This window comes from Salvelinus alpinus, chromosome 5, assembly GCF_045679555.1.
Source record: "Salvelinus alpinus chromosome 5, SLU_Salpinus.1, whole genome shotgun sequence".
NCBI classification, from domain to species: Eukaryota; Metazoa; Chordata; class Actinopteri; order Salmoniformes; family Salmonidae; genus Salvelinus; species Salvelinus alpinus.
Window position 1 is genome coordinate 85377575 of NC_092090.1, and position 27514 is coordinate 85405088.

Consider the following 27514-nt stretch of genomic DNA (forward strand, 5'->3'; position numbering starts at 1 on the left):
CTATTGAGTTGTGCCTTTTTAAAGTAAATAAGGTCAGAAATAAAGTGAAAAGGAGACTGGAGTGCCACTTTAAGAGTAGTCCCTGTACCGGTTAGTCCGGTTAGTCCTCACCCAAACACAAGCGTACCTTGTATGCGTGAAAATGGAAACCGATTGGTGGAAACCAGAGGACAGAGGCTGCTGTAGTGTACCTGGGCACACTGCTTGCTGGGCTGAATAATTATTGGACTAGGCTACACGCGAAATCAGATCACTTTTTCTCCCAAATAGTTGGAAGAAAGAAGTAGCTAGTTTAGTAGCCTACTAAAGTCGGGAGGCAGTCGATCCAAATGTTTTGTCCATAAACTTTTTTGAACTTTTCCTATTGTTAAGAATGAACAACTACACTGCACAAAAGGTCCATTGATTATAGGACAAGGTAAGCATAAAAAAGTTATCTCATTTAGGGTTCACTTATTTTCAACAGAGAGTAGGCTATTTTGTGTTAAAAATGTTTTTTTTTAAGAAAAAAATTATGAAGATATTTATGAAGATATTTATTCTATTGTGCCCATCTTCGCAATGACATTTCTAGAAACCATATTGTACAGTATAATAGTCGGGTTGGTGTATGTTTGAGTCCCTAGGCTAGTGATCTTTCATTGATTCTAATAGCCAACATTGAGTGGCATGTAATTATGAGTTAGGCCTATTAGCAAAATGTAATTTTTTAAGAAATCAGTGCAATTTTTCAGTCTAATTTATTTTATACAAATATTTACGCTCTTGCTGGAATATATGCCACACCATCTTTTAATTGCTTCATATTGGAAATGTTCTGTCCAAAGTTGGGCAAAGAAGTCAAAATATAACATTAAGACATTGAGGTTGTGAACATCTTCTCAGCTCATTAATCTATTGTTATGATTAAACCTGACAGTCAGGCATGCATCCATGGGAATGTGAAACCGATTGTTGAGTTGGGGGCTGTTGTTGAACCAACAGTGGAACTGTTTTGGCTAAATCCCATTTTCCCACAACCATTTGCACCCGGACGGAACCCTTGCCTTCCCCAGTGGTCTGGGTCATATCCACTAAGTCAGTGTTTCCCTTTTTAATTTATTTTAATTTATTTCACCTTTATTTAACCAGGTAGGCAAGTTGAGAACAAGTTCTCATTTACAATTGCGACCTGGCCAAGATAAAGCAAAGCAGTTCGACACGTACAACAACACAGAGTTACACATGGAGTAAAACAAACATACAGTCAATAATACAGTAGAAAAATACGTCTATATACAATGTGAGCAAATGAGGTGAGATAAGGGAGGTAAAGGCAAAAAAAAGAAAAGGCCATGGTGGCGAAGTAAATACAATATAGCAAGTAAAAACACTGGAATGGTAGATTTGCAGTGGAAGAATGTGCAAAGTAGAGATAGAAATAATTGGGTCCAAAGGAGCTAAATAAATAAATAAATACAGTAGGGGGAGAGGTAGTTGTTTGGGCTAAATTATAGATGGGCTATGTACAGGTGCAGTAATCTGTGAGCTGCTCTGACAGCTGGTGCTTAAAGCTAGTGAGGGAGATGTGTTTCCAGTTTCAGAGATTTTTGTAGTTCGTTCCAGTCATTGGCAGCAGAGAACTGGAAGGAGAGGCGGCCAAAGGAAGAATTGGTTTTGGGGGTGACCAGAGAGATATACCTGCTGGAGCGCGTGCTACTTGTGGGTGCTGCTATGGTGACCAGCGAGGTGAGATAAGGGGGGACTTCACCTAGCAGGGTCTTGTAGATGACCTGGAGCCAGTGGGTTTGGCGACGAGTATGAAGCGAGGGCCAGCCAACGAGAGCGTACAGGTCGCAGTGGTGGGTAGTATATGGGGCTTTGGTGACAAAACGGATGGCACTGTGATAGACTCCAATTTTTTGAGTAGGGTATTGGAGGCTATTTTGTAAATGACATTGCCGAAGTCGAGGATCGGTAGGATGGTCAGTTTTACAAGGGTATGTTTGGCAACATGAGTGAAGGATGCTTTGTTGCGAAATAGGAAGCCAATTCTAGATTTAACTTTGGATTGGAGATGTTTGATGTGAGTCTGGAAGGAGAGTTTACAGTCTAACCAGACACCTAGGTATTTGTAGTTGTCCACATATTCTAAGTCAGAACCGTCCAGAGTAGTGATGTTGGACGGGAGGGCAGGTGCAGGCAGCGATTGGTTGAAGAGCATGCATTTAGTTTTACTTGTATTTAAGAGCAATTGGAGGCCACGGAAGGAGAGTTGTGTGGCATTGAAGCTCGTCTGGAGGGTTGTTAACAAGGTGTCCAAAGAAGGGCCAGAAGTATACAGAATGGTGTCGTCTGCGTAGAGGTGGATCAGAGACTCACCAGCAGCAAGAGCGACATCATTGATGTATACAGAGAAGAAAGTCGGTCCAAGAATTGAACCCTGTGGCACCCCCATAGAGACTGCCAGAGGCCCAGACAACAGGCCCTCCGATTTGACACACTGCACTCTATCAGAGAAGTAGTTGGTGAACCAGGCGAGGCAATCATTTGAGAAACCAAGGCTATTGAGTCTGCCGATGAGGATGTGGTGATTGACAGAGTCGAAAGCCTTGGCCAGGTCAATGAATATGGCTGCACAGTATTGTTTCTTATCGATGGCGGTTAAGATATCGTTTAGGCCCCTAAGCGTGGCTGAGGTGCACCCATGACCAGCTCTGAAACTAGATTGCATATCGGAGAAGGTATGGTGGGATTCGAAATGGTCGGTAATCTGTTTGTTGACTTGGCTTTCGAAGACCTTAGAAAGGCAGGGTAGGATAGATATAGGTCTGTAGCAGTTTGGGTCAAGAGTATCCCCCCCTTTGAAGAGGGGGATGACCGCAGCTGCTTTCCAATCTTTGGGAATCTCAGACGGCCATGAAAGATAGGTTGAACAGGCTAGTAATAGGGGTTGCAACAATTTCGGCAGATAATTTTAGAAAGAAAGGTTCCAGATTGTCTAGCCCGGCTGATTTGTAGGGGTCCAGATTTTGCAGCACTTTCAGAACATCAGCTGACTGGATTTGGGAGAAGGAGAAATGGGGAAGGCTTGTGCGAGTTGCTGTGGGGGGTGCAGTGCTGTTGACCGGGGTAGGGGTAGCCGTAGAAAAATGCTTATTGAAATTCTCAATTATAGTGGATTTATCGGTGGTGACAGTGTTTCCTATCCTCAGTACAGTGGGCAGCTGGGAGGAGGTGTTCTTATTCTCCATGGACTTTACAGTGTCCCAGAACTTTTTTGAGTTTGTGTTGCAGGAAGCAAATTTCTACTTGAAAAAGCTAGCCTTGGCTTTTCTAACTGCCTGTGTATATTGGTATCTAGCTTCCCTGAAAAGTTGCATATCACGGGGGCTGTTCGATGCGAATGCAGAACGCCATAGGATGTTCTTGTGTTGGTTAAGGGCAGTCAGGTCTGGAGAGAACCAAGGGCTATATCTGTTCCTGGTTCTAAATTTCTTGAATGGGGCATGCTTATTTAAGATGGTGAGGAAGGCATTTAAAAAAAATAACCAGGCATCCTCTACTGACGGGATGAGGTCAATATCCTTCCAGGATACCCCGGCCAGGTCAATTAGAAAGGCTTGCTCGCTGAAGTGTTTCAGGGAGCGTTTGACAGTGATGAGTGGAGGTCGTTTGACTGCTGACCCATTACGGATGCAGGCAATGAGGCAGTGATCGCTGAGATCTTGGTTGAAAACAGCAGAGGTCTATTTAGAGGGCAAGTTAGTTAGGATGATATCTATGAGGGTGCCCGTGATTACGGCTTTGGGGTGGTACCTGGTAGGTTCATTGATAATTTGAGTGAGATTGAGGGCATCAAGCTTAGATTGTAGGATGGCTGGGGTGTTAAGCATGTTCCAGTTTAGGTCGCCTAGCAGCACGAGCTCTGAAGATAGATTGGGGGCAATCAGTTCACATATGGTGTCCAGAGCACAGCTGGGGGCAGAGGGTGGTCTATAGCAGGCGGCAACGGTGAGAGACTTGTTAATAGAGAGGTGGATTTTTAAAAGTAGAAGTTAAAATTGTTTGGATACAGACCTGGATAGTAGGACAGAACTCTGCAGGCTATCTCTGCAGTAGATTGCAACACCGCCCCCTTTGGCCGTTCTATCTTGTCTGAAAATGTTGTCGTTAGGGATGGAGATTTCAGAATTTTTGGTGGTCTTCCTAAGCCAGGATTCAGACACGGCTAGAACATCCGGGTTGGCAGAGTGTGCTAAAGCAGTGAATAAAACAAACTTAGGGAGGAGGCTTCTAATGTTAACATGCATGAAACCAAGGCTATTACGGTTACAGAAGTCATCAAAAGAGAGCGCCTGGGGAATAGGAGTGGAGCTAGGCACTGCAGTGCCTGGATTCACCTCTACATCACCAGAGGAACAGAAGAGGAGTAGGATAAGGGTACGGCTTAAAGCTATGAGAATTGTTTGTCTAGAACGTCCGGAACAGAGAGTAAAAGGAGGTTTCTGGGGGCGATAAAATAGCTTCAAGGTATAATGTATAGACAAAGGTATGCTAGGATGTGAATCCAGTGGAGGTAAACCTAGGTATTGAGTGATGATGAGAGAGATATTGTCTCTAGAAACATAATTGAAACCAGGTGATGTCATCGCATGTGTGGGTGGTGGAACTGAACGGTTGGATAAGGTATAATGAGAAGGGCTAGAGGCTCTACAGTGAAATAAGCCAATAAACACTAACCAGAATAGCAATGGACAAGGCATATTGACATTAAGGAGAGGCATGCTTAGTTGAGTGATCATAAGGGTCCAGTTAGTAGTGAGGTTGGTTGGGGTAACGGCGATTCAGACAGCTAGCCGGGCCATCGGTAGCAAGCCAGCATAGAATGGAGGTCTGTTTTTAGCCACCTCGTGCGTTTCCGTCGGTAGATTAGTGGGGTTCCGTGTGGTAGAGGGGATCAATCCAATTGGCAAAATAGATATAGTTATAGTGACCCAGGAAAAATTGTCCGATAGACCTATTCAGATAGCAGCCGATAAGACAGCTAACGATTAGCGGGCCGCAGATGGGCGTTCAGGTAACGTCGCGACGGAGGGGCCAGTTGGATAACTCCCTCGTGCAGATAACGTCGCTAGTCAAGTCGTGAAGGCCCGGTGGTGCTCCGCATCGGCAGTAAAATGGGTCCGGATAGGTGATTGTAGCCCAGGAGTGGCTGATGGAACTCTTCAGCTGGCTAGCTCCGGAATAATTGATGTTTGCTCTGGGATCGACGTAAGCCAATAGTCACACGGATAACAGCTAGCTGCGATATCCAGATGTAAATGTCCAGAGCTTGCGGTAGAAATCTGGGGATATGGAGAGAAAAATAGGTCCGGTATGTTCTGGTCTGAGTCACGTTGTACAAAACTGGCTGATGACCATCAACCATGGTTAGCTGAATACTAACATTAGCCAGTAAACTGGCTAGCTTCTGGCTAGCTTCTGGTTAGCTTCTGGCTAGCTTCTATTGTGGATTTCAGATTTGAGGTAAATAATACTTTTTTTTTTAATTGGTGAGGCGGGTTGCAAGAGAGTGTTTTGAAGTTGAGTTTTTGGAAAAGAAAATATATAAAGATATGCGAAGAAAGATGTAAATATATATATACACGGGACACGACAAGACGAGGACAAAGGACGTCTGACTGCTATGCCATCTTGGTTTCATCAATGTGGGATACTATGTTGGGAAAACACCTGAGCCACGGCCTGTTCGCCCCTCTATCATCCAGAATGCGAGGTCAGTACAGGTCCATCAAAGCTGGGACAGAGAGAATGAAAAACAGCTTCTAACTCAAGGCCGTCACTAGCCGGCCTCTCCCCAGTACTCTGCCCTGAACTTAGTCACTGTCACTAGCCGGTGTGGAGGATGAATCAGAATTAGTTGGGTAACATAGATAAGATGTTTTATTTGCATAATATGCTTATGTGAGATACTTGTCATTAGAATGTTTCCCTTTGGACTATACTGTTGGCAGTTGCACTTTTCCCTTCTCAGCTAGGGAAAAGTCACTTGGGGCCCAGAGAGGGGAGAGGTCAGGCTTGTCTTTTACGTGTCTGGTAATATGCAGAATATCAGAAAGGGAGAGGTCAGAATGGAACATTGTCTTCATATGTGAATGTATCTGTTAAACCATGTGAAGGGATGGCGTGATTAAGGGGGAACCAATTATCTCTTGGCTCCACAATGTCTGTACGCCAATCACTCTCTCCTTTTCCCATTGGGGGGAGGAGTATGGCAGTGTCTGGAACCATTGTATGTCCCCTCTGATGTTGCACTTATCTTGAGATAGTATATGACTTAGAGGCTCACTCCCCTCAGTGAGCTTGTACAGGAGTGGGGTGTACTTGAGATGGGAGTAGCTAGAGTTGACAATTGATATACAGTATGCCATTGGATGAGGTAATGTTTTGGTACTATGAAGTACCAGGAATGAGATTAGAACCTCGTCTTAGAGACCAAACTGAACGATAATTTATAGCTAATGCTATCTGGCTATGGGATACTCCTCTCTCAAGTAAAAGTCTTTCTTTGTGAACTGTTCCTAAGATCTGTGGTTCGTCATGTAAGTTGAGAAGGGTGTATCTTGGCTATAAAAGATCTTGGTATTCATTTGTAGGCACTCTCAGAATTCATTATAGACACTGAATTGATCTAAGAGTCAAAGGGCTATGGTGAAGCTCATATAATTAAAGATGAAGTTTAAGTATAACTCTGACTGTTGTGTGGTTTGTAACTCTCCTCATTTGGTAATACAGGAAATTGCCACGACACCGGCTACCACCTGGTTACTCAACCCTGCACCGTAGAGGCTGCTGCCCTATGTACATAGACATGGAACACTGGTCACTTTAATAATGTTTACATATTGTTTTACCTATAAAAGGCTCCCGAGTGGCGCAGAAGTCTAAGGCACTGCATCTCAGTTCCTGAGATGTCATTACAGACCCTGGTTCGATTCCAGACTGTATCACAACCGGCCGTGATTGGGAGTCCCACGCTGGGCACACAATTGGCCCAGCGTCATCCGGGTTTGGCCGGGGTAGGCCATCATTGTAAATAAGAATTTGTTCTTAACTGACTTGCCTAGTTAAATAAAGGTAAAAAAAAAAAATATATATATATATATATACAAAAATTCATATGTACAGTTGAAGTCAGAAGTTTACATACACCTTAGCCAAATACATTTAAACTCAGTTTTTCACAATTCCTGAAATGTAATCCTCGTTAAAATTCCCTGTTTTAGGTCAGTTAGGATCACCACTTTATTTTAAGAATGTGAAATGTCAGAATAATAGTAGAGAGAATGATTTATTTCAGCTTTTATTTCTATCATCACATTACAAGTGGGTCAGAAGTTTACATATACTCAATTAGTATTTGGCAGCATTGCCTTTAAATTGTTTAACTTGGGTCAAACGTTTCAGGTAGTCTTCCACAAGCGTCCATCAATAAGTTGGGTGAATTTTGGCCCATTTCCTACTATGGATATAGGTGTGTCCTTTACTTTGGCAGTTACCTGTATAACACTGTTATTAAAAGACATGCCTAGACAAGGTGACTACATTCTAAAGAATCCAGAATGATGACTTAGCATTGCTGTCGTGTGTGTGTGTGTGTGTGTGTGTGTGTGTGTGTGTGTGTGTGTGTGTGTGTGTGTGTGTGTGTGTGTGTGTGTGTGTGTGTGTGTGTGTGTGTGTGTGTGTGTGTGTGTGTGTGTGTGTGTGTGTGTGTGTGTGTGTGTGTGTGTGTGTCAGCTGTTTGAACAATACAGTGCTCAGTATTTACAGATTATGTTCCCAGGCTGCAAATGGGTGACTGGTGTACTTCCTGTGCCATCAATGTTGCCCACAAGATGAGTAGGATGCAAGAGCTCTACCAACACACCTGTGCTGCAGTGCACAGTGTTTGACCAGGGCCCTTGGGGTATAATCCCTGTAGTGCACTATATAGGGAATAGTGTGTCATTTCGGACATAGCCCTGGTTACTTCAGGATTAGGGCTACACACAGGAGAGTCACTTTTAGACATACATTTTCTCAGTCTCTTATCTCAGCTGTGGTCAAAGACTTATTTTATTAAAGTGACTGTTTTAGTGTAATTAGTGATAGTTGTTCAGGGTTGTGTTCATGAAGAACCAGATGGAAAAAAACAGACTGAAACAGGGAGTGACTAACTGGACCTTCTTGTTTTCTGCGGCAAACTAATTCAGCTAACGTGCCCTAATGTTCACAACCCAGGTCATTCACAGTTGAGTGAGACCAAATGCAAGGGATATGTTTGGATCACTGTTTCTCTCCCATGTCTTTGACCTATGACCTGGGTGGAGTTATAACCTGCATGTTTTACTGTGATGTGTTTTAGGGCCGCTCCACTGCCACTCTACTGAGAAGGTATCACGTCGCCATGACGGAGAAGGACACATCTTCCTTGGCTGTGACCAAAGCTGCCCTGTCCTCGGGCTCAGAGAAGGGAGGAGGAGGTGGATTTGGAGAGGGACAGCCTGATGCCAGTAGTTCCAACTCTGATCTATCGGCACTGGCCAACCTGTTTGAGAGTGAGGGGGGCTCCCAGTCAACTCCGGACCTGCCCCAGGACCCTGCTCAGAATCTAGCCCGACCAGGCCAGCTGCAGCCAGGGGACGGCCGACAGAACCTCCGCATGAAGTTCCACGGTGCCTTTAAGAAGGGCATCTCCAACCCCATGGACTTGCTGGAGTCTACCATCTATGAGTCACCAGTGGTGACCGGCCCCAAGAAAGCCCCCATGGACTCACTCTTTGACTATGGTACCTACAGTCACCACAACAACAAGAAGCAAGGAAGGAAGAAGCTCCTACGAGGGTGAGGAGGTACTTGTTATGGTGGCCACATGGGTTCATGAGCTCATGCAGAGGCATAGATTGTTAAACAACATGTAGAGTTAGGAAAAGCATAGTAGATCAATTCCGGGGTACAGATGTAACCTACTGGGTTTGAACCCGGGTCTCCTACACACCACAAAACTGTGTTAGCCCCTTGAGCTTAACGCCTTATATCAGCTCAGGGAGTCTTCAGGCATCAGGCAAGGTTGTTCCTCATACAAATGTCTTTCACCTAACTATACACTGAGTGTACAAAACATTAAGGACACCTTCCTAATAGTTGCACCCCAACGTTTTGCCCTCAAAACAGCCTCAATTCGTCAGGGCATGGACTCTACAATGTGTCGAAAGCGTTCCACAGGGATGCTGGCTCTTATTGAATCCAATGTATCCCACTATTGTGTCAAGTTGGCTGGCTGCCCTTTGGGTCGTGGAACATTCCTGATACACACGGGAAACTGTTGAGTGTGAAAAACTCAGCAGCGTTGCAGTTCTTGACACAAACCGGTGCGCCTGGCACCTACTACCATACCCTGTTCAAAAGCACTTAAATAATTTGTCTTACCCATTCACCCTCTGAATGGCACACATACACAATCCATGTCTCAATTGTCTCAAGGCTTAAAAATAATTTTGTTAAAAATCAACTGTCTCCTCCACTTAATCTACACTGATAGAAGGTGACATCAATAAGGGATCATAGCTTTCACCTGGATTCAGCTGGTCAATCTATGTCATGGAAAGAGCAGATGTTTCTAACATTTTGTACACTCAGTGTACATAAACACCTAAAGTATGTGTTATACAGTACCAGTCAAAAGTTTGGACACACCTACTCTTTCAAGGGTTTTTCTTTATTTATACTATTTTCTATATTGTAGAATAATAGTGAAGACATCAAAACAATGAAATAACACATATGGAACCATGTAGTAACCAAAAAAGTGTTAAACAAATCAAAATATATGTTATATTTGAGATTCTTCAAAGTAGCCACCCTTTGCTTTGATGACAGCTTTGCACACTCTTGGCATTATCTGAACCAGCTTCATGAGGAAGCTGAGGAAGTGCTGAACACTTGTTGGCTGCTTTTCCTTCACACTGTGGTCCAACTCATCCCAAACCATCTCAATTGGGTTGAGGTCGGGAGATTGTGGAGGGCGGGTCATCTAATGCAGCACTCCATCACTCTCCTTCTTGGTCAAATAGCCCATATACAGCCTGGAGGTGTGTTTTGTAATTGTCCTGTTGAAAAATGAATGATAGTCCCACTAAGCCCAAACCAGATGGGATGGCGTATTGCTGCTGAATGCTGTGGTAGCCATGCTGGTTAAGTGTGCCTTGAATTGTAAATAAATCACAGACAGTGTCACCAGCAAAGCACCCCCACACCTCATCCTCCATGCTTCACAGTGGGAACCACACATGCGAAAATCATCCATTCACCTACTCTGTGTCTCACAAAGAGACAGCGGTTGGAACCAAAAATCTCCAATTTGGACTCATCAGACCAAAGGACAGATTTCCACCAGTTTAATGTCCATTGCTCGTGTTTCTTGGCCCAAGCAAGTCTCCTCTTCCTATTGGTGTCCTTAGTAGTGTTTTTTGTTGTTGCAGCAATTCGACCACGAAGGTCTGATTCACGCAGTCTCTGAACAGTTGATATTGAGATGTGTCTGTTACTTGAATTCTGTGAAGCATTTATTTGGGCTGCAATTTCAGAGGCTGGTAACTCTATTGAACTTATCCTCTGCAGCGGAGGTAACTCTGGGTCTTCCTTTCCTGTGGCAGGCCTCATGAGAGCTAGTTTCATCATAGCGCTTGATGGTTTTTGCGACTGCACTTGAAGAAACTTTCAAAGTTCTTCACATTTTTCGGATTGACTGACATTCACGTCTTAAAGTAATGATGAACTGTCATTTATCTTTGCGTATTTGAGCTGTTCTTGCCATAATATGGGCCTGGTCTTTTACCAAATAGGGCTATCTTCTGTATACCACCCATATCTCGTCACAACACAACTAATTGGCTCAAATGCATTAAGGAAAAAAATTCCACAAATTCCCTTTTAAGAAGGCACAGCTGTTAATTGAGATGCATTCCAGGTGACTACCTCATGCAAAGACTGTGCAAAGCTGTCATCAAGGCAAAGGGTGGCTACTTTGAAGAATCTCAAATATAAAATATATTTTGATTTGTTTAACACTTTTTTGGTTACATGATTCCATGTGTTATTTCATAGTTTTGATGTCTTCACTGCTATTCTACAATGTAGAAAATAGTTACAATGAAAACCCTTGAATGAGTAGGTGTCCAAACTTTTGACTAGTACTGTATGTGAGTGTAAAGTATGTATGTCTATGGTCCTACACAGTGAGATTGATATGTCCTGTGATGAAAGTGTGGACCCTACAGGCTCAGATCCACCCAAGGTGATTAAAGAGTTTAACTGCACGCTGCTCTTCGATGGCGTGTCACAGGCCGACCCAGAGGCCCTCTCAGGCCTGCTGGAGTACCTGCAGGGTCACAACAAGAGGCTGACCGATGAGGAGTTCAAAGGTGAGATGATCCCTGTGGTGGGTGGAGCCCTCTGGTGCCAAATAGGCTCATTTGAGACAGGAGATGTCAGCTTTTACAGCCAAAGGCAGAAAGGAGGAAAATAGAGTGTGTGTGCTGAAGGGGAGGGCTTAAGATGTCCTATTCTAGCTACTAAAATAGCATATGAACTTTGTCTCAAACATTTCACCTCAGTTACAATCAATCGTCTTATTCAAGAGGAAGCCTTACCTTTAAGTCCACTTAGCCCTGTGACTAACACCTTCAGTTTTTGTGTCATCCTGGAGTTTTGTCATGACTTCGTATAGTGATACTCAGTACAGATGTCTAAACCAACCTCTTTCTGCCCCTTGGGGGTTCAACTCTGTCCTATCAGTATCCCCCCCTCCCTGTTGTTTTTGGCTCCAAACAGTAGAGAGAAGGAAGCTACTGTGATGTCCGAGGTTGTCCTGCCAGTGGCGTGTCCAATGACAGCTTCCTGTTGGCTGTGTATGTATGGGGTGGGGCTTTATAACAGAGAAATCAGAGCAAACTCTCTCCTCTGGGAAGAAAAGGACTAAAGGGGGCTTGACAGACAAGCTAAAAAACCTCAGCCCTAAAGTCAACAATAGAAGCAGACAACTTAGTGCTTTAACATTTGGTTGTTCTGTTTCTCATGATTGAGGCGTTTCCATTTGTGAAATGTCACACAAGCTTCCCTTTCTTATCGCTAACGATTTATCACCGGTCTCTATTTGTGTTTGTGTCCCTAACCTCTTCCCCTTCGCTCAACTGGGAACCAGAGCCATGCATTTAGAGAGTTGGGGCAATGCAGTTTCTGCATTTACATTACACGGCAACATTCTATAGTAGCCATGTTAGCTCCCCAATAACATTTACATGTGGAATAGTTAAACAATGCTATGTTACTGAATGTCAAGAACAATATTCAACATTCTAAAAGTTGTCCTAACTCCAAATATAAGGACACAAGGCAAGACCCAAATGCAGACACAGGAAGCAGATGGTTGAGCTCCGATATTTATTAATCCAAGGGGTAGGCAAAAGGTAGGTCGGGGACAGGGTCAGAGTCCAAAACAGGTGAAACAGCTCAGGTTGTGACAGTACCCCCCCCAGGTGAAACAGATCAGGGTGTGACACCAAATATGTCTCTGTTGTGTTTATCTCTATGTACAGTTCTGTGCATTATAAAGTTCCACTGTACTGCAGCACAGTGAAAAAACATTTCCTTCACAGTGGATGTACTGCTCAGGCGCATATTTCAGAAATGGTTTATTAGCTGATTGCTTATGAACTTGGTGCTTGGTGTCACCCTGGTTGCAAGATAGTTTTTCACATTAACAATGCACTTTGCTGCAGCAAAGCATTTTGAAAAAAAACTAAAAACTTTCATTAATGCCCAGAACTGTACATGTCCACTCTGAGTATCATCTTCCGGCGCCGAAAAGAGATGGCCGCCTCGCTTCGCGTTCCTTGGAAAATATGCAGTATTTTGTTCTTTTATGTGTTATTTCTTACATCGGTACCCCAGGTAATCTTAGGTTTCATTACATACAGTCGGGAGGAACTACTGAATATACGATTAACGTCAACTCATCATCGTTCCTACCAGGAATATGACTTTCCCGAAACGGATCCAGTGTTTTGCCTTCCACCCAATACAATGGATCTGATCCCAGCCGGCGACCCTGTGCGACGCCGAAAAAGGGGCAAACGAGGCGGTCTCGTGGTCAGGCTTCGGAGACGGGCACATCGCGCTCCACTCCCTAGCATACTACTCGCCAATGTCCAGTCTCTTGACAATAAGGTTGATGAAATCCGAGCACGGGTAGCATTCCAGAGAGACATCAGGGATTGCAACGTGCTCTGCTTCACGGAAACATGGCTAACTCAAGGGACGCTAACGGAGTCGGTGCAGCCAGCTGGTTTCTTCATGCATCGCGCCGACAGAAACAAACATCTTTCCGGTAAGAAGAGGGGCGGGGGGGTATGCCTTATGATTAACGAGAAGTGGTGTGATCATCATAACAACACACAGGAACTCAAGTCATTCTGTTCACCTGATCTAGAACTCCTCACAATCAAATGTCGACCGCATTATCTACCAAGGGAATTCTCTTCAATCATAATCACAGCCGTATATATTCCCCCCCAAGCAGACACATCGATGGCCCTGAACGAACTTTATCTGACTCTTTGTAAACTGGAAACCACACACCCTGAGGCTGCATTCATCGTAGCTGGGGATTTTAACAAGGCTAATCTAAAAACAAAACTCCCTAAATTCTATCAGCATATCGATTGTGCTACCAGGGCTGGAAAAACCCTAGATCATTGTTATACTAATTTCCGCGACGCATATAAGGCCCTCCCCCGCCCCCCTTTCGGAAAAGCTGACCACGACTCCATTTTGTTGATTCCAGCCTACAAACAGAAACTCAAACAACAAGCTCCCACGCTCAGGTCTGTTCAACGCTGGTCCGACCAATCTGAATCCACGCTTCAAGACTGCTTCGATCACGCGGATTGGAATATGTTCCGCATCGCGTCCAACAACAATATTGACGAATATGCTGATTCGGTGAGCGAGTTCATTAGGAAGTGCATTGACGATGTCGTACCCACAGCAACGATTAAAACATTCCCAAACCAGAAACCGTGGATTGACGGCAGCATTCGCGTGAAACTGAAAGCGCAAACCACTGCTTTTAACCAGGGCAAGGTGACCGGAAGCATGACCGAATACAAACAGTGTAGCTATTCTCTCCGCAAGGCAATCAAACAGGCTAAGTCCCAGTACAGAGACAAAATCGAGTCGCAATTCAACAGCTCAGACACAAGAGGTATGTGGCAGGGTCTACAGTCAATCACGGATTACAAAAAGAAAACCAGCCCCGTCGCGGACCAGGATGTCTTGCTCCCAGACAGGCTAAACAACTTTTTTGCCCGCATTGAGGACAATACAGTGCCACTGACACGGCCCCCTACCAAAACCTGCGGGCTCTCCTTCACTGCAGCCGAGGTGAGTAAAACATTTAAACGTGTTAACCCTCGCAAGGCTGCAGGCCCAGACGGCATTCCCAGCCGCGTCCTCAGAGCATGCGCAGACCAGCTGGCTGGTGTGTTTACGGACATATTCAATCAATCCTTATCCCAGTCTGCTGTTCCCACATGCTTCAAGAGGGCCACCATTGTTCCTGTTCCCAAGAAAGCTAAGGTAACTGAGCTAAACGACTACCGCCCCGTAGCACTCACTTCCGTCATCATGAAGTGCTTTGAGAGACTAGTCAAGGACCATATCACCTCCACCCTACCGGACACCCTAGACCCACTCCAATTTGCTTACCGACCCAATAGGTCCACAGACGACGCAATCGCAACCACACTGCACACTGCCCTAACCCATCTGGACAAGAGGAATACCCATGTGAGAATGCTGTTCATCCATTACAGCTCAGCATTCAACACCATAGTACCCTCCAAACTCGTCATCAAGCTCGAGACCCTGGGTCTCGACCCCGCCCTGTGCAACTGGGTCCTGGAGTTCCTGACGGGCCGCCCCCAGGTGGTGAGGGTAGGTAACAACATCTCCACCCCGCTGATCCTCAACACTGGGGCCCCACAAGGGTGCGTTCTGAGCCCTCTCCTGTACTCCCTGTTCACCCACGACTGCGTGGCCATGCACGCCTCCAACTCAATCATCAAGTTTGCAGATGACACTACAGTGGTAGGCTTGATTACCAACAACGACGAGACGGCCTACAGGGAGGAGGTGAGGGCCCTCGGAGTGTGGTGTCAGGAAAATAACCTCACACTCAACGTCAACAAAACAAAAGAGATGATTGTGGACTTCAGGAAACAGCAGAGGGAGCACCCCCCTATCCACATCGACGGGTCAGTAGTGGAGAAGGTGGAAAGTTTTAAGTTCCTCGGTGTACACATCACGGACAAACTGAATTGGTCCACCCACACAGACAGCGTTGTGAAGAAGGCGCAGCAGCGCCTCTTCAACCTCAGGAGGCTGAAGAAATTCGGCTTGTCACCAAAAGCACTCACAAACTTCTACAGATGCACAATCGAGAGCATCCTGTCGGGCTGTATCACCGCCTGGTACGGCAACTGCTCCGCCCACAACCGTAAGGCTCTCCAGAGGGTAGTGAGGTCTGCAGAACGCATCACCGGGGGCAAACTACCTGCCCTCCAGGACACCTACACCACCCGATGTCACAGGAAGGCCATAAAGATCATCAAGGACAACAACCACCCAAGCCACTGCCTGTTCACCCCGCTATCATCCAGAAGGCGAGGTCAGTACAGGTGCATCAAAGCAGGGACCGAGAGACTGAAAAACAGCTTCTATCTCAAGGCCATCAGACTGTTAAACAGCCACCACTAACATTTAGCGGCCGCTGCCAACATACTGACTCAACTCCAGCCACTTTAAAAATGGGAATTGATGGAAATTATGTAAAAATGTATCACTAGCCACTTTAAACAATGCCACTTAATATAATGTTTACATACCCTACATTACCCATCTCATATGTATATACTGTACTCTATATCATCTACTGCATCTTGCCATCTTTATGTAATACATGTACCACTAGCCACTTTAAACTATGCCACTTTATGTTTACATACCCTACAGTACTCATCTCATATGTATATACCGTACTCTATACCATCTACTGCATCTGCCATGCCGTTCTGTACCACCACTCATTCATATATCTTTATGTACATATTCTTTATCCCTTTACACTTGTGTGTGTGTGTAAGGTAGTAGTTGTGGAATTGTTAGGTTAGATTACTTGTTGGTTATTACTGCATTGTCGGAACTAGAAGCACAAGCATTTCGCTACACTCGCATTAACATCTGCTAACCATGTGTATGTGACTAATAAAATTTGATTTGATTTGATTTGATTTGATTTGATAATAACCATCCTTTTTTTGTTTGATGTTTTTCCAGAACCTTCTACAGGTAAGACGTGCCTGCCTAAAGCCCTTCTGAACCTGTACAACGGTCAGAATGACACCATCCCTCTGCTGATGAATATCGCAGAGCAGACAGGCAACCTCCATGATTTCATCAACACGCCCTTCAGAGATGTCTACTACAGAGGTGAGCTCTCTACTAGTGATGGGAAATTCGGGAACAGCACATCACCAGTCTCTACTAATATTAGCGCTTCACTAAAAACACGGCCCTGATCATTAGGCACCAAATGAACTGAAACAGGGAGGGACTACTATCTGGACTTGGCCAATACAGATGCTTACTTTTGGTCTCCATTGCAAAACGTTTTTTAAAGTTTTCTGTTGCGTGCACTAATGAACATGACCCAGTACTGTAGGATCGTTTGACTAGGATTGAAGAAAATCCTATCCTTCTAATTGGATATTATCACAGGTACTGTATGTCTATGATCTCATGTATCTGAAATGTGTGGCCTACTATGCAGTGAGAGACCAAATGATCTAATGATCCCAATTCGACCACTTGTCCCCTTTACCCTATGTGTGACTCCCCCCCCCCCCCCCCCCCCCACACACACACCTTTGTTTTATTACAAAACCGGATAGCAATCGTTGAAGTCCACAAAGCGTATTGCATGTACAGTAGCAGACAGGTACATGACCTACAGCATGGTCAAGCAAGTTTGTTTCTGACATTTTTGGACCGGAGCTGCCTCCACTATTCCAGCACCATTTCAACTTCAACATTTCAACATCATAAAATCATCAAATATGCTTAGTCTAATACAGTGACAACTAAAATATACCCCCCAAACTATAAATATACAATTTAGTCTAATCAACGTAAGCTAAATATGATATGTCTGTCCATGGTTCTGATTTCTGTGTGTGTGTGTGTGCGTGCTTTCATGCAAGTAGAAAAACATGTTGACCCACCCTACTTGTAGAGAAACACCAATGCCATCCTCCTCTCTTTCATGTTGATGAAACGGTCTATCACTGTCATACAGTACATGCTTCTAGTTTTCGTTATCCTAGGCTACCTGGCTCAAATGCTTTCTTGCTAGCCTAACTTCCATTCATGGGAAACGTTAGCTAATTAACATTAGCCTTCTACATCTAGCTACAGTTGAAGTCGGAAGTTTGCATACACTTTAGCCAAATACATTTAATCTCAGTTTTTCACAATTCCTGACATTTAATCCTAGTAAAAATTCCCTGTCTTAGGTCAGTTAGAATCACCACTTTATTTTAAGAATGTGAAATGTCAGAATAATAGTAGAGAGCATGATTTATTTCAGCTTAATTTCTTTCATCACATTCCCAGTGGGTCAGAAGTTTACATACACTCAATTAGTATTTGGTAGCATTGCCTTTAAATTGTTTAACTTGGGTCAAATGTTTCGGGTAGCCTTCCACAAGCTTCTCACAATAAGTTGGGTGAATTATGGCCCATTCCTTCTGACATAGCTGGTGTAACTGAGTCAGGTTTCTAGGCCTCTTTGCTTGCACATGCTTTTTCAGGGCTTTGTGATGGCCACTCCAATACCTTGACTTTGTTGTCCTTAAGCCATTTTGCCACAACTTTGGAAGTATGCTTGGGGTCATTGTCCATTTGGAAGACATATTTGCGACCAAGCTTTAACTTCCTGACTGATGTCTTGAGATGTTGCTTCAATATATCCACATACTTTTCCTTCCTCATGTTGCCATCTATTTTGTGAAGTGCACCAGTCCCTCCTGCAGCAAAGCACCCCCACAACATGATGCTGCCACCCCCGTGCTTCACGGTTGGGATGGTGTTCTTCGGCTTGCAAGCCTCCCCCTTTTTCCTCCAAACATAACGATGGTCATTGTGGCCAAACAGTTCTATTTTTGTTTCATCAGACCAGAGGACATTTCTCCAAAAAGTATGATCTTTGTCCCCATGTGCAGTTGCAAACCGTAGTCTGGCTTTTTTATGGCAGTTTTTGAGCAGTGGTTTCTTCCTTGCTGAGCAGCCTTTCAGGTTATGTCGATATAGGACTCGTTTTACTGTGGATATAGATACTTTTGTACCTGTTTCCTCCAGCATCTTCACAAGGTCCTTTGCTGTTATTCTGGGATTCATTTGCACTTTCCCACCAAAGTACGTTCAACTCTAGGAGACAGAACGCGTCTCCTTCCTGAGCAGTATGATGGCTGCGTGGTCCCATGGTGTTTATACTTGTGTACTATTGTTTGTACAGATGAACCTGGTACCTTCAGGCATTTGGAAATTGCTCCCAAGGATAAACCAGACTTGTGGAGGTCTACATTTTTTTTCTTCTGAGGTCTTGGCTGATTTCTTTTGATTTTCCCATGATGTCAAGCAAAGAGGCACTGAGTTTGAAGGTAGGCCTTGAAATACATCCACAGGTACACCTAAGATTGACTCAAATTATGTCAATTAGCCTATCAGAAGCTTCTAAAGCCATGACATCATTTTCTGAAATGTTCCAAGCTGTTTAAAGGCACAGTCAACTTAGGGTATGTAAACTTCTGACCCACTGGAATTGTGATACAGTGAGTTATAAGTGAAATAATCTGTCTGTAAACAATTGTTGGAAAAATTACTTGTGTCATGCATAAAGTTGATGTCCTAACCGACTTGCCAAAATTATAGTCTGTTAACAAGAAATTTGTGGAGTGGTTGAAAAACGAGTTTTAATGACTCCAACCTAAGTGTATGTAAACTTCCGACTTCAACTGTACATATTGAACTGTCATCCTCTCAGGCATGAGGCACAACAATGTATGAATTAATGGTTGGATCAGAATCGCCGTTATAATCATTGGCCAGTACGGAGAATTAAGTAAAACCACAAGACCAAATATCTGTCTCCAGCCATGGCTAATTTAGGAAAGGGACAATTTTAGCTAGCTGGCTAGCTAGCCACCGTAGGACAAAAACACAATAACATGCAACAATTCAAGTTTTTCTGTCAATGACATGTGCTCCCAATGGAATTTGATAGGAGTGACTCCAAATCCAAGCTAGATTCCCTTGACACTTTATTTTGGTGCACCAGGATCATTCACTGTTGAGCTCGCTCAGTTTAGCTTAACGATGATTGTCAAATTTTTTATACTGTACTTTTTTGGTCAAGGGATGCCAGATGCTCGCCGGCTTCCCTTGTCTTCAATGCTATGGGTGGCAACAATGTCATACTCGTTTGGACCAGACAGCATCAGATATATGGTCTGATTTTTTCTCCTGTGAGATACATTCAGCCTCTTGCGATTGAAGGAAAATAATGAAACACAGCGAGACAAAAGATAAATTATTGAATGTTTTTTTTTTAAATGTGTCATTTTTGGGGGGGAGCCTGGCTTCCCTTGGCATCCATGAAACGCCACTGGTGTTGACTGACTCATTTGCGTGTTGCCAGGCCAGACGGCGCTCCACATCGCCATCGAGAGGCGCTGTAAGCAGTATGTGGAGATGCTGGTGGAGAAAGGGGCAGACGTCCACGCCCAGGCCCGCGGACGCTTCTTCCAACCCAGGGACGAGGGAGGCTACTTCTACTTTGGTAAGACACCACAGCGGTAGAATCAGATCTGATCCATTCTACTGTCTACAGAAGCTCTTTGTGGTCCTCATCGCACTATGTAAGATTCAGATTCAGGAGGTAATATTTATTACCATACCAAGAACCAAAGTCCTCAGTCAGCAGGAGCCTAATCAAATCAAATCAAATCATGCTTTATTTATACAGCATATTTCAGACATTGAATGTAATGTTTCAGACAATGTCCTTCAAATAAAAAAATATAAAAAGAAAAAGAAACATTTACTACACAGCAAACATAACTATAACAATAAAAACGGAATGACTAAAAATCACCCTAAGGAATAGCAAAGCTAAAAATATTTTAAGATCTCTTTTATATATGCTTAAAGTGACAGTACAGTGCAGGAGTTTGGTTTAATCACATCATGAGACTTCTCAGGTATCCGTTTGGTGCTATGTATAGTAACATTCATGCCCTCCTAGTCTATTATTGAACGTTGGCAGTATTTCGATACTAGTAAAGTCATATTCTATTCCTCATGGTTTTCAATGACATGTGTGTTGTTTTACATGACAGGGGGCCCTTGGTTCCCCACACAGTAAAACAGTGGTTTTCTAGCTATCTCAGTGAGTCTTTATTGTACATGCCCAAAGGTTTGGGCTATAAAGACTGGATCGCTGCACAGTAGGATAACTTGGAATAAATATGTACTGGATCACAGCTAAGGTATTGCTTAGTTTCTCTTGTAAAATGCTTTCAGTTGCCATGGTAAAATGAACTGACATTTGAGGCCACCCTTTTTTATGTTGCTGTTTTGGGCTGGGCAAACACATTCAGGATAGTTCGATGGGCCAATGGTAAACTACTGTAACCACCTAAAACTAGTCTGAAGTCATCAAAACGATAATTATTAGTAGTCATCTCCAAAAAATGAAAAGAAAACATGTCACAAGTTCAAGAAGTATTTCTGAGCAGTTTGGTGAAAGGTGTCTGTGTCTTCCTGTTGAAGAAAAGCAAACATACTCACTCCACTTCAGATGGGTGGGTTGCCCCTGCCTTGCTGACATCACCGAGGTTGCTGGCCGAGAGTACATTGACAGAAAGCCTCCAAATGAAACTCACTCCATACTGCCCTCTGCTGATTGGACAGTATCCCTGAAACTCTCAACCCTGAACCCAACATTCCACTATATCCAGAGTAGACTAGCCTACATGCTATTCACCTCAACTAGACCTTCCAGCCTCAAGTTCAATAAACAAATACCCTTTTCACACTATCCTTTCAAACCGAACTGCACTGTGCTGGCTCGGATATGTTACCTTGCTTGACATTGTTCTTTCCAGCACTGTGTCAGCAGCTGTGGTGGATACGTAACCAGGCCTGTGCAGTACCCTACAGCTCGGCTTGGCTCAGGGATGTGAAAGGGCTATAAAGGAGATGGAGGGAGAGGCAGAGAAAGAGATACAGGTAGAAAGAGAGAAGATTTTAGTAGGCAAATATATACCCACAATACTCTCTACTGTCAATGTTAATATATTAATGCATTAAATTCCATGCTCATCACCCGAGGGATGATATCCAGTTGCACTAAGTGCGACTGTCATTCCCAAATCATTCCCAAATCATTCCCAAATCCCGGTGTGTCTGTGGCACAGTGCGAGTCATTCGCTATGGAGCTTTGTGCTGAGGTGAACAGGAAACCTGGCAGAGAGGCGACAGCTAATGTGATTTAGCGCTATGCTAACACTCAATGAGCACCCGTGCAAATCCATGAAGAGGAGCGTTTCCCATACGAGGTGACAGGGTAATCTGTCACCCATGGCAACAGCTTGTTTTCAGCAGCTGCTTTTGGCACATTGGTTTCAATACATGGGCCACTCCCTCAGACAAGTGGTACTAATTGGGCTCTTTCCGTTGCAAGAATTTAAGTCCAATCTTTGATCCACGTATAGGGAGCATTGCAAAGACATGCTTAAAGTGGTTTGCTGTTACACATGAACTTGCATCAATTCCTGGAGTGGAAAGAGACTGCCTGAGTGCCAGGTCAGCGGGGTTTGCACATTTGGGACTTTTCTATTGGTTCCATTGTAAAAGGGGATGCTTTTGATGTATGTGCTTGTTGCTGTATGTCTCTGACGGTATCTCTTTGGCCAGGCGAGCTGCCTCTGTCGCTGGCAGCGTGCACCAACCAGCCAAACATGGTACACTACCTGACCGAGAACGCCCACAAGAAAGCCGACCTTAGACGGCAGGACTCACGCGGAAACACTGTGCTGCACGCCCTGGTGCACATCGCCGACAACACTCGGGACAACACCCGCTTCCTCACTAAGATGTATGACCTGCTGCTGACCAAGTGTGCCAAGCTCTACCCAGAAGGCAGTCTTGAGGACGTGCTCAACAACGACGGCATGTCGCCCCTCATGATGGCGGCCAAGCTGGGAAAAATTGGGGTGAGATTGAGAATGAACACATATGTGTATGTGGTTAGGGTTAGGGTTAGGGTTAGTGGAACTATGTGGAACTATAATCTTAAAGGGATATTTTGAGTAACATTAGCAATTCCAATGGGAATGCTTTTGCGTAGTGCTTCAAGGGGTTAGGTATTGTATTATTGACAGAAAAATATAATCACATCCATTATAAAACAGACAAAAAATGTATACTTTTTCATTATTATTTTCTCCCAGGTTTTCCAGCACATAATTCGCAGGGAGATCAAGAACGAGGAGGCGCGTCACCTCTCGCGGAAGTTTAAGGACTGGGCGTACGGCCCCGTGTACTCCTCCCTGTACGACCTCTCCTCCCTGGACACCTGTGGAGAGGAGGTGTCCGTGCTAGAGATCCTGGTCTACAACAGCCGCACTGAGGTGCGTGATACCCGGCTGAACAAAAGCCTGGGCTTTAAAGCTCTGGGAGCTAACTCAAGTCTTCAGTGTATGTTTTGTGGCTAAGCATATGAGGTGGGGCATAAAAGACAGGGTCTACGTGTGTTTTTCTATCTGTACCTGTAATAGATGTTTTACTGAGAGAAAGTGAGAGCCATTATAGTCCTAGGAAAGATGGAAGATGATGTCTCTTTCACACCATACTCTCTTCTTACCATTACTGCATGTCTTCCTGCACTGTCCACAGAATCGCCATGAGATGCTGGCTGTGGAGCCCATCAACGAGCTGCTGAGAGCCAAGTGGCAGAAGTTTGCTGCCGTCACCTTCTACATCAGTGTTGTGTCCTACCTGTTGACCATGATCATCTTCACACTGGTAGCCTACTACCACCCATCCGAGGGAACGGTACGCATGTGCCCAACAACTCACATACAAATACAAAAAATGTATGCATTTATACAATGTATGAAAGTGTTGGCCAAGTGGCATTATTATTATATTACTATACGTATACTGTGAAAACAGTATGGGTGTCACCACCAGCAAAGCTTTAACTCTGTTTGTCCCCACCCAGCCTCCGTACTCCTATACCACCAACACAGACTACCTGCGTATGGTAGGGGAGATTGTCACCCTGTGCTCTGGAGTCTTCTTCTTCCTCACCAATGTGAGTTTTTCCTTCCGGTTGAAGCATCCAATCAGAGTCAGACAGCTTTGAATGTTGACTCTACAATAAACAACTTCTTTCAAAGATGCCTCGAAATGTGTACACAAACATACACAAACATACACTTTTTATATAAATCTTAGATCTCCCCTGTAAATGTATCTTGTTCTTTTCTGACATTCATTGAATCAATAATGTCCTCTCTCTCTCTCCCCGCTTTGTAGATTAAGGACCTCTTACTGAAGAAATGCCCTGCGGTGAACTCGCTATTTGTCAATGGATCTTTTCAACTGCTCTAGTAAGACTCCAGCCACCCCCCCCTTCCCCCTCCCCCACCTTCTCTGTAACTCCCTCTGGCTTGTACACAAGGCTTATTTCTCATCCTCTTTTAATTGAGTCATCTAATTAATTCCACATTACAGCCTCCATTTCCCTGGTACGTTTTATAGTTTACATCTTCTTTAATTAAACCTACGATCCCATCAAAGAGCGGAGGATTTTCGAGCGCCGTTCCAAAGCATGTTTGTTTTCATCATTAGCGCTGCGTCTGCGAGGGCCTACACGGTGTGCCCGTTAAATGCCAAATGGCCTTCCCGTGTAGGTAGGAGAATGATTATTATTTTTATTTTTAACCTTTATTTAATTAGGCAAGTCAGTTAAGAACAAATTCTTATTTACAATGACGGCCTAGGAACAGTGGGCTAACTGCCTTGTTCAGGAGCAGAACGACAGATTTTTACCTTGTCCGCTCAGGGATTCAATCTAGCAACCTTTTGGTTACCTTTCGGTTACTGGTACAACGCTCTAACCACTAGGCTGCCGCCCCATTATTGCTGTTTCCTGGAATATTAACATCAAGGTCGTATTCATTATTGTACAACGTGTATCTTGTACATTTCGGTCCGTTTTCTTCCATTTGGGGCAAATGAACACGGCCCAACTCTTCTATATTTTTTTAGCTTCATCTACTCTTTGCTGGTGATAGTGACTGCGGCCCTCTACCTGTCGGGTATCGAGGCCTATGTGGCTGTGATGGTGTTTGCGTTGGTCCTGGGCTGGATGAACACTCTCTACTTCACCAGAGGCCTGAAGCTCACCGGCACCTACAGCATCATGATACAGAAGGTATCAACTCCTTCACTCTTTCATCCATCACATTGAATTTGAAATGAATATGGACTTCTTTGGACACTAGATGGCAGATCACAATTTATCCTTCTTCAGATTCTCTTCAAAGATTTGTTATGGTTTCTGCTGGTCTACCTGCTCCTCATGATTGGATACTCGTCAGGTACAGTGTCCTCTAATCAGCACTTCTTCTTCTCAGCAGTCTGATGACCAGTTGAAACAGAAGAGAACTTCCCTCATCTCCTCATGTCTCCCATCTCCTCCCCAGCTCTAGTGTCCCTCCTGACGGTGTGCCCAGGGCCGGAGGAGGTGTGTCCAGAGAAAGGTGGCTGCCCCACATACCCCCAGTGCCGGGACACAAACACCTTCAGCAAATTCCTGCTGGACCTGTTCAAACTGACCATCGGGATGGGCGATCTGGACATGGTCAGCAGGAGTCAGTACCCGGCTGTCTTCCTCATCCTGCTGGTCACCTACATCATCCTCAGCTTTGTTCTACTGCTCAACATGTTGATCGCTCTGATGGGAGAGACGGTGAGCCAGGTGTCCAAGGAGAGCAAGAAGATCTGGAAGCTGCAGGTGAGTGAGGAGGACAGCTGATGGACAGCTAGGTTCCCTAGAATTCATTAGGGCACATTGTAGAAAATGTTTTGCAACAGAAAACAAAAAACTATAATTTCTTATTGGACAGAAAGTGCAGAAAATCAGCTTTCTTTTTGGTGCCTAATGAACACAACCTTGTTATCCTCTGTTGACGGCATTATGCACAGTGCATCGTCTAGGCAGAGCCACATTATTTTATGAAGTACACAAATACATGTCGGTTGACATTCTGTTTTAACGACAGTGGGCTACGACCATCCTGGACATCGAGCGCTCCTTCCCTGTGTGTCTGCGGAAGTCCTTTCGGTCTGGGGAGATGGTGACAGTGGGGAAGAACTGGGACGGCACCCCTGACTGCCGCTGGTGCTTCAGGTACACACAGTCGTTTCTCTGGACTCTCACCCCTCTCTGCACTAAATACATGTGTCTGATTGGTCAGTCAGACAGCCCAGTGTCTTCTTTTTTGTGATATGCTATATTTTGTGAAAAAAAATAATTCTGGGGGCCTCCTGAGTGGCGCAGCGGTCTAAGGCACTAAGGCACGAAGCGTCACTACAGACCCGGGTTCGATCCCAGGTTGTGTCATAACCGATCTTGACCGGGAGTCCCAAAGGGCGACGCACAGTTGGCCCAGCATTGTCCGTGTTAGGGGAGGGTTTGGACAGGGGGGCTTTACTTGGCTCATCGCGCTCTAGCGACTCCTGTTGACGGGCCGGGCACCTGCAGGCTGACTTCGGTCGTCAGTTGAACAGTGTTTCCTCTGACACATTGGTGCGGCTGGCTTCCGGGTTAAGCGGGCGGGTGTTAAGGGCTTGGCGGGTCATGTTTCGGAGGGCACTTGACTCGACCTTCGCGGTTTGGCGGGTCATGTTTCGGAGGGCGCATGACAAACATCTTCTAATGCAAACATCTTCTGTGGTCACCCAGGGTGGATGAGGTCAACTGGTGCCACTGGAATCAGAACCTGGCCATAATCAACGAAGACCCGGGCAAGAACATAACAGGGACCCTCCAAAGCTCCAGTACAGTTCATCAAACTGTCCGTGGCCTGAGGAGAGGTGAGACTCTTATACTCGGTTTCTAATAAATGCTCACACACATTCTACAAAGACAAATATACAGTACAGTGTATAAGGGCAAGGTGAATCACATTAGCCAACCTTTGACCTTTGTTCCCCAACCTCCTGTAGATCGTTGGTCCACGATGGTGCCATGGGTTATGGAGCAGAATAAAAGGCAGCAACCACAGGACCAAGTATTGGAAATGGAGCCACTGACCTCCTGACATTGAACCTGTGCAGGGCCAATGGGGGGCCCCGGGTCCTTCCTGCAGATCGGAGGTCATCATACTCAAACGGACAAAAAAGTGTTGGGCCACAAAGTTTGCCACTTTGCACAAAACTCTGTTGCCAAAAATATGTATTTAACTTCTTCGGGGTAGGGGGCAGCATTTTCACTTTTGGATAAATAGCGTGCCCAATTTCAACTTCCTTCTACTCATCCCCAGAATATAAGATATGCATATTATTAGTAGATTTGGATAGAAAACACTCTGAAGTTTCTAAAACTGTTTGAATCATGTCTGTGAGCATAACAGAACTTATGTAGCAGGCAAAACCCCGAGGACAAACCATTCAGAATTGTAATTTTTTTGAGGTCACTGTCTTTTCAATGAGTTTTCATTGGGACACCAGATTTCTAAGGGACTTGTTTGCAGTTCCTACCGCTTCCACTGGATGTCACCAGTCTTTGGAAATTGGTTGAGGTTATTCCTTTGTGTAATGAAGAAGTACGGCCATCGTAAATGAGGGTCACTAGAAGTAAATTGTTTGAGAGAGGCACATTACCAAAAAAGTTGCGTCAGTTTGTTTTCTTTTTGTATTGAACACAGATCATCCCGTCTTCAAATTGATCGATTATTAACGTTTAAAAATACCTAACGTTGTATTACAAAAGTAGTTTGAAATGTTTTGGTAAAGTTTACATGTAACTTTTTATATATTTTGTAGTGATGTTGTGCAAGTTGGAAGCTGTGTTTTTCTGGATGAAACGCGCCAAATAAATTGACATTTTGGATATATATCGACGGAATTAATCGAACAAAAGGACCATTTGTGATGTTTATGGGACATATTGGAGTGCCAACAAAATAATTTAGTCAAAGGTAAGGCATGAATTATATTTTATTTCTGCGTTTTGTGTCGTGCCTGCAGTGTTGAAATATGCTACTCTCTTTGTTTACTGTTGTGCTATCATCAGATAATAGCA

General features: G+C 44.4%; 1 protein-coding gene across 3 annotated transcripts; it reads left to right on the plus strand.

The window, feature by feature from the left end:
- Positions 1-53: 53 nt before the first annotated feature.
- LOC139577112 (transient receptor potential cation channel subfamily V member 4-like) lies at positions 54-27326 on the plus strand. Of its 3 annotated transcripts, none has more exons than XM_071403940.1 (16): positions 54-418; positions 8387-8865; positions 11260-11444; positions 16417-16569; positions 19835-19975; positions 22114-22412; positions 22650-22829; positions 23095-23253; positions 23423-23515; positions 23740-23813; positions 24475-24640; positions 24740-24806; positions 24912-25222; positions 25491-25618; positions 26174-26304; positions 26437-27326. In XM_071403940.1, the coding sequence occupies exons 2-16, from the start codon at positions 8429-8431 to the stop codon at positions 26529-26531; spliced, it is 2619 nt and encodes an 872-aa protein (XP_071260041.1). In that variant the 5' UTR covers positions 54-418; positions 8387-8428; the 3' UTR covers positions 26532-27326. The 3 variants fall into 3 exon arrangements, with proteins under 3 accessions (XP_071260041.1, XP_071260042.1, XP_071260043.1); XM_071403941.1 differs by having other exon boundaries at positions 55-418; positions 11287-11444; XM_071403942.1 differs by having other exon boundaries at positions 112-418; positions 11301-11444.
- Positions 27327-27514: the final 188 nt, after the last annotated feature.

Excerpts from the sequence above, each read along its gene's own strand:
- LOC139577112 (XM_071403940.1), top strand. The coding sequence starts at position 8,429 with ATGACGGAGAAGGACACATCTTCCTTGGCTGTGACCAAAGCTGCCCTG. Across the intron at positions 11,445-16,416 it reads GACCGATGAGGAGTTCAAAG|AACCTTCTACAGGTAAGACG; the intron begins GTGAGATGATCC and ends ATGTTTTTCCAG. Across the intron at positions 26,305-26,436 it reads TGTCCGTGGCCTGAGGAGAG|ATCGTTGGTCCACGATGGTG; the intron begins GTGAGACTCTTA and ends AACCTCCTGTAG.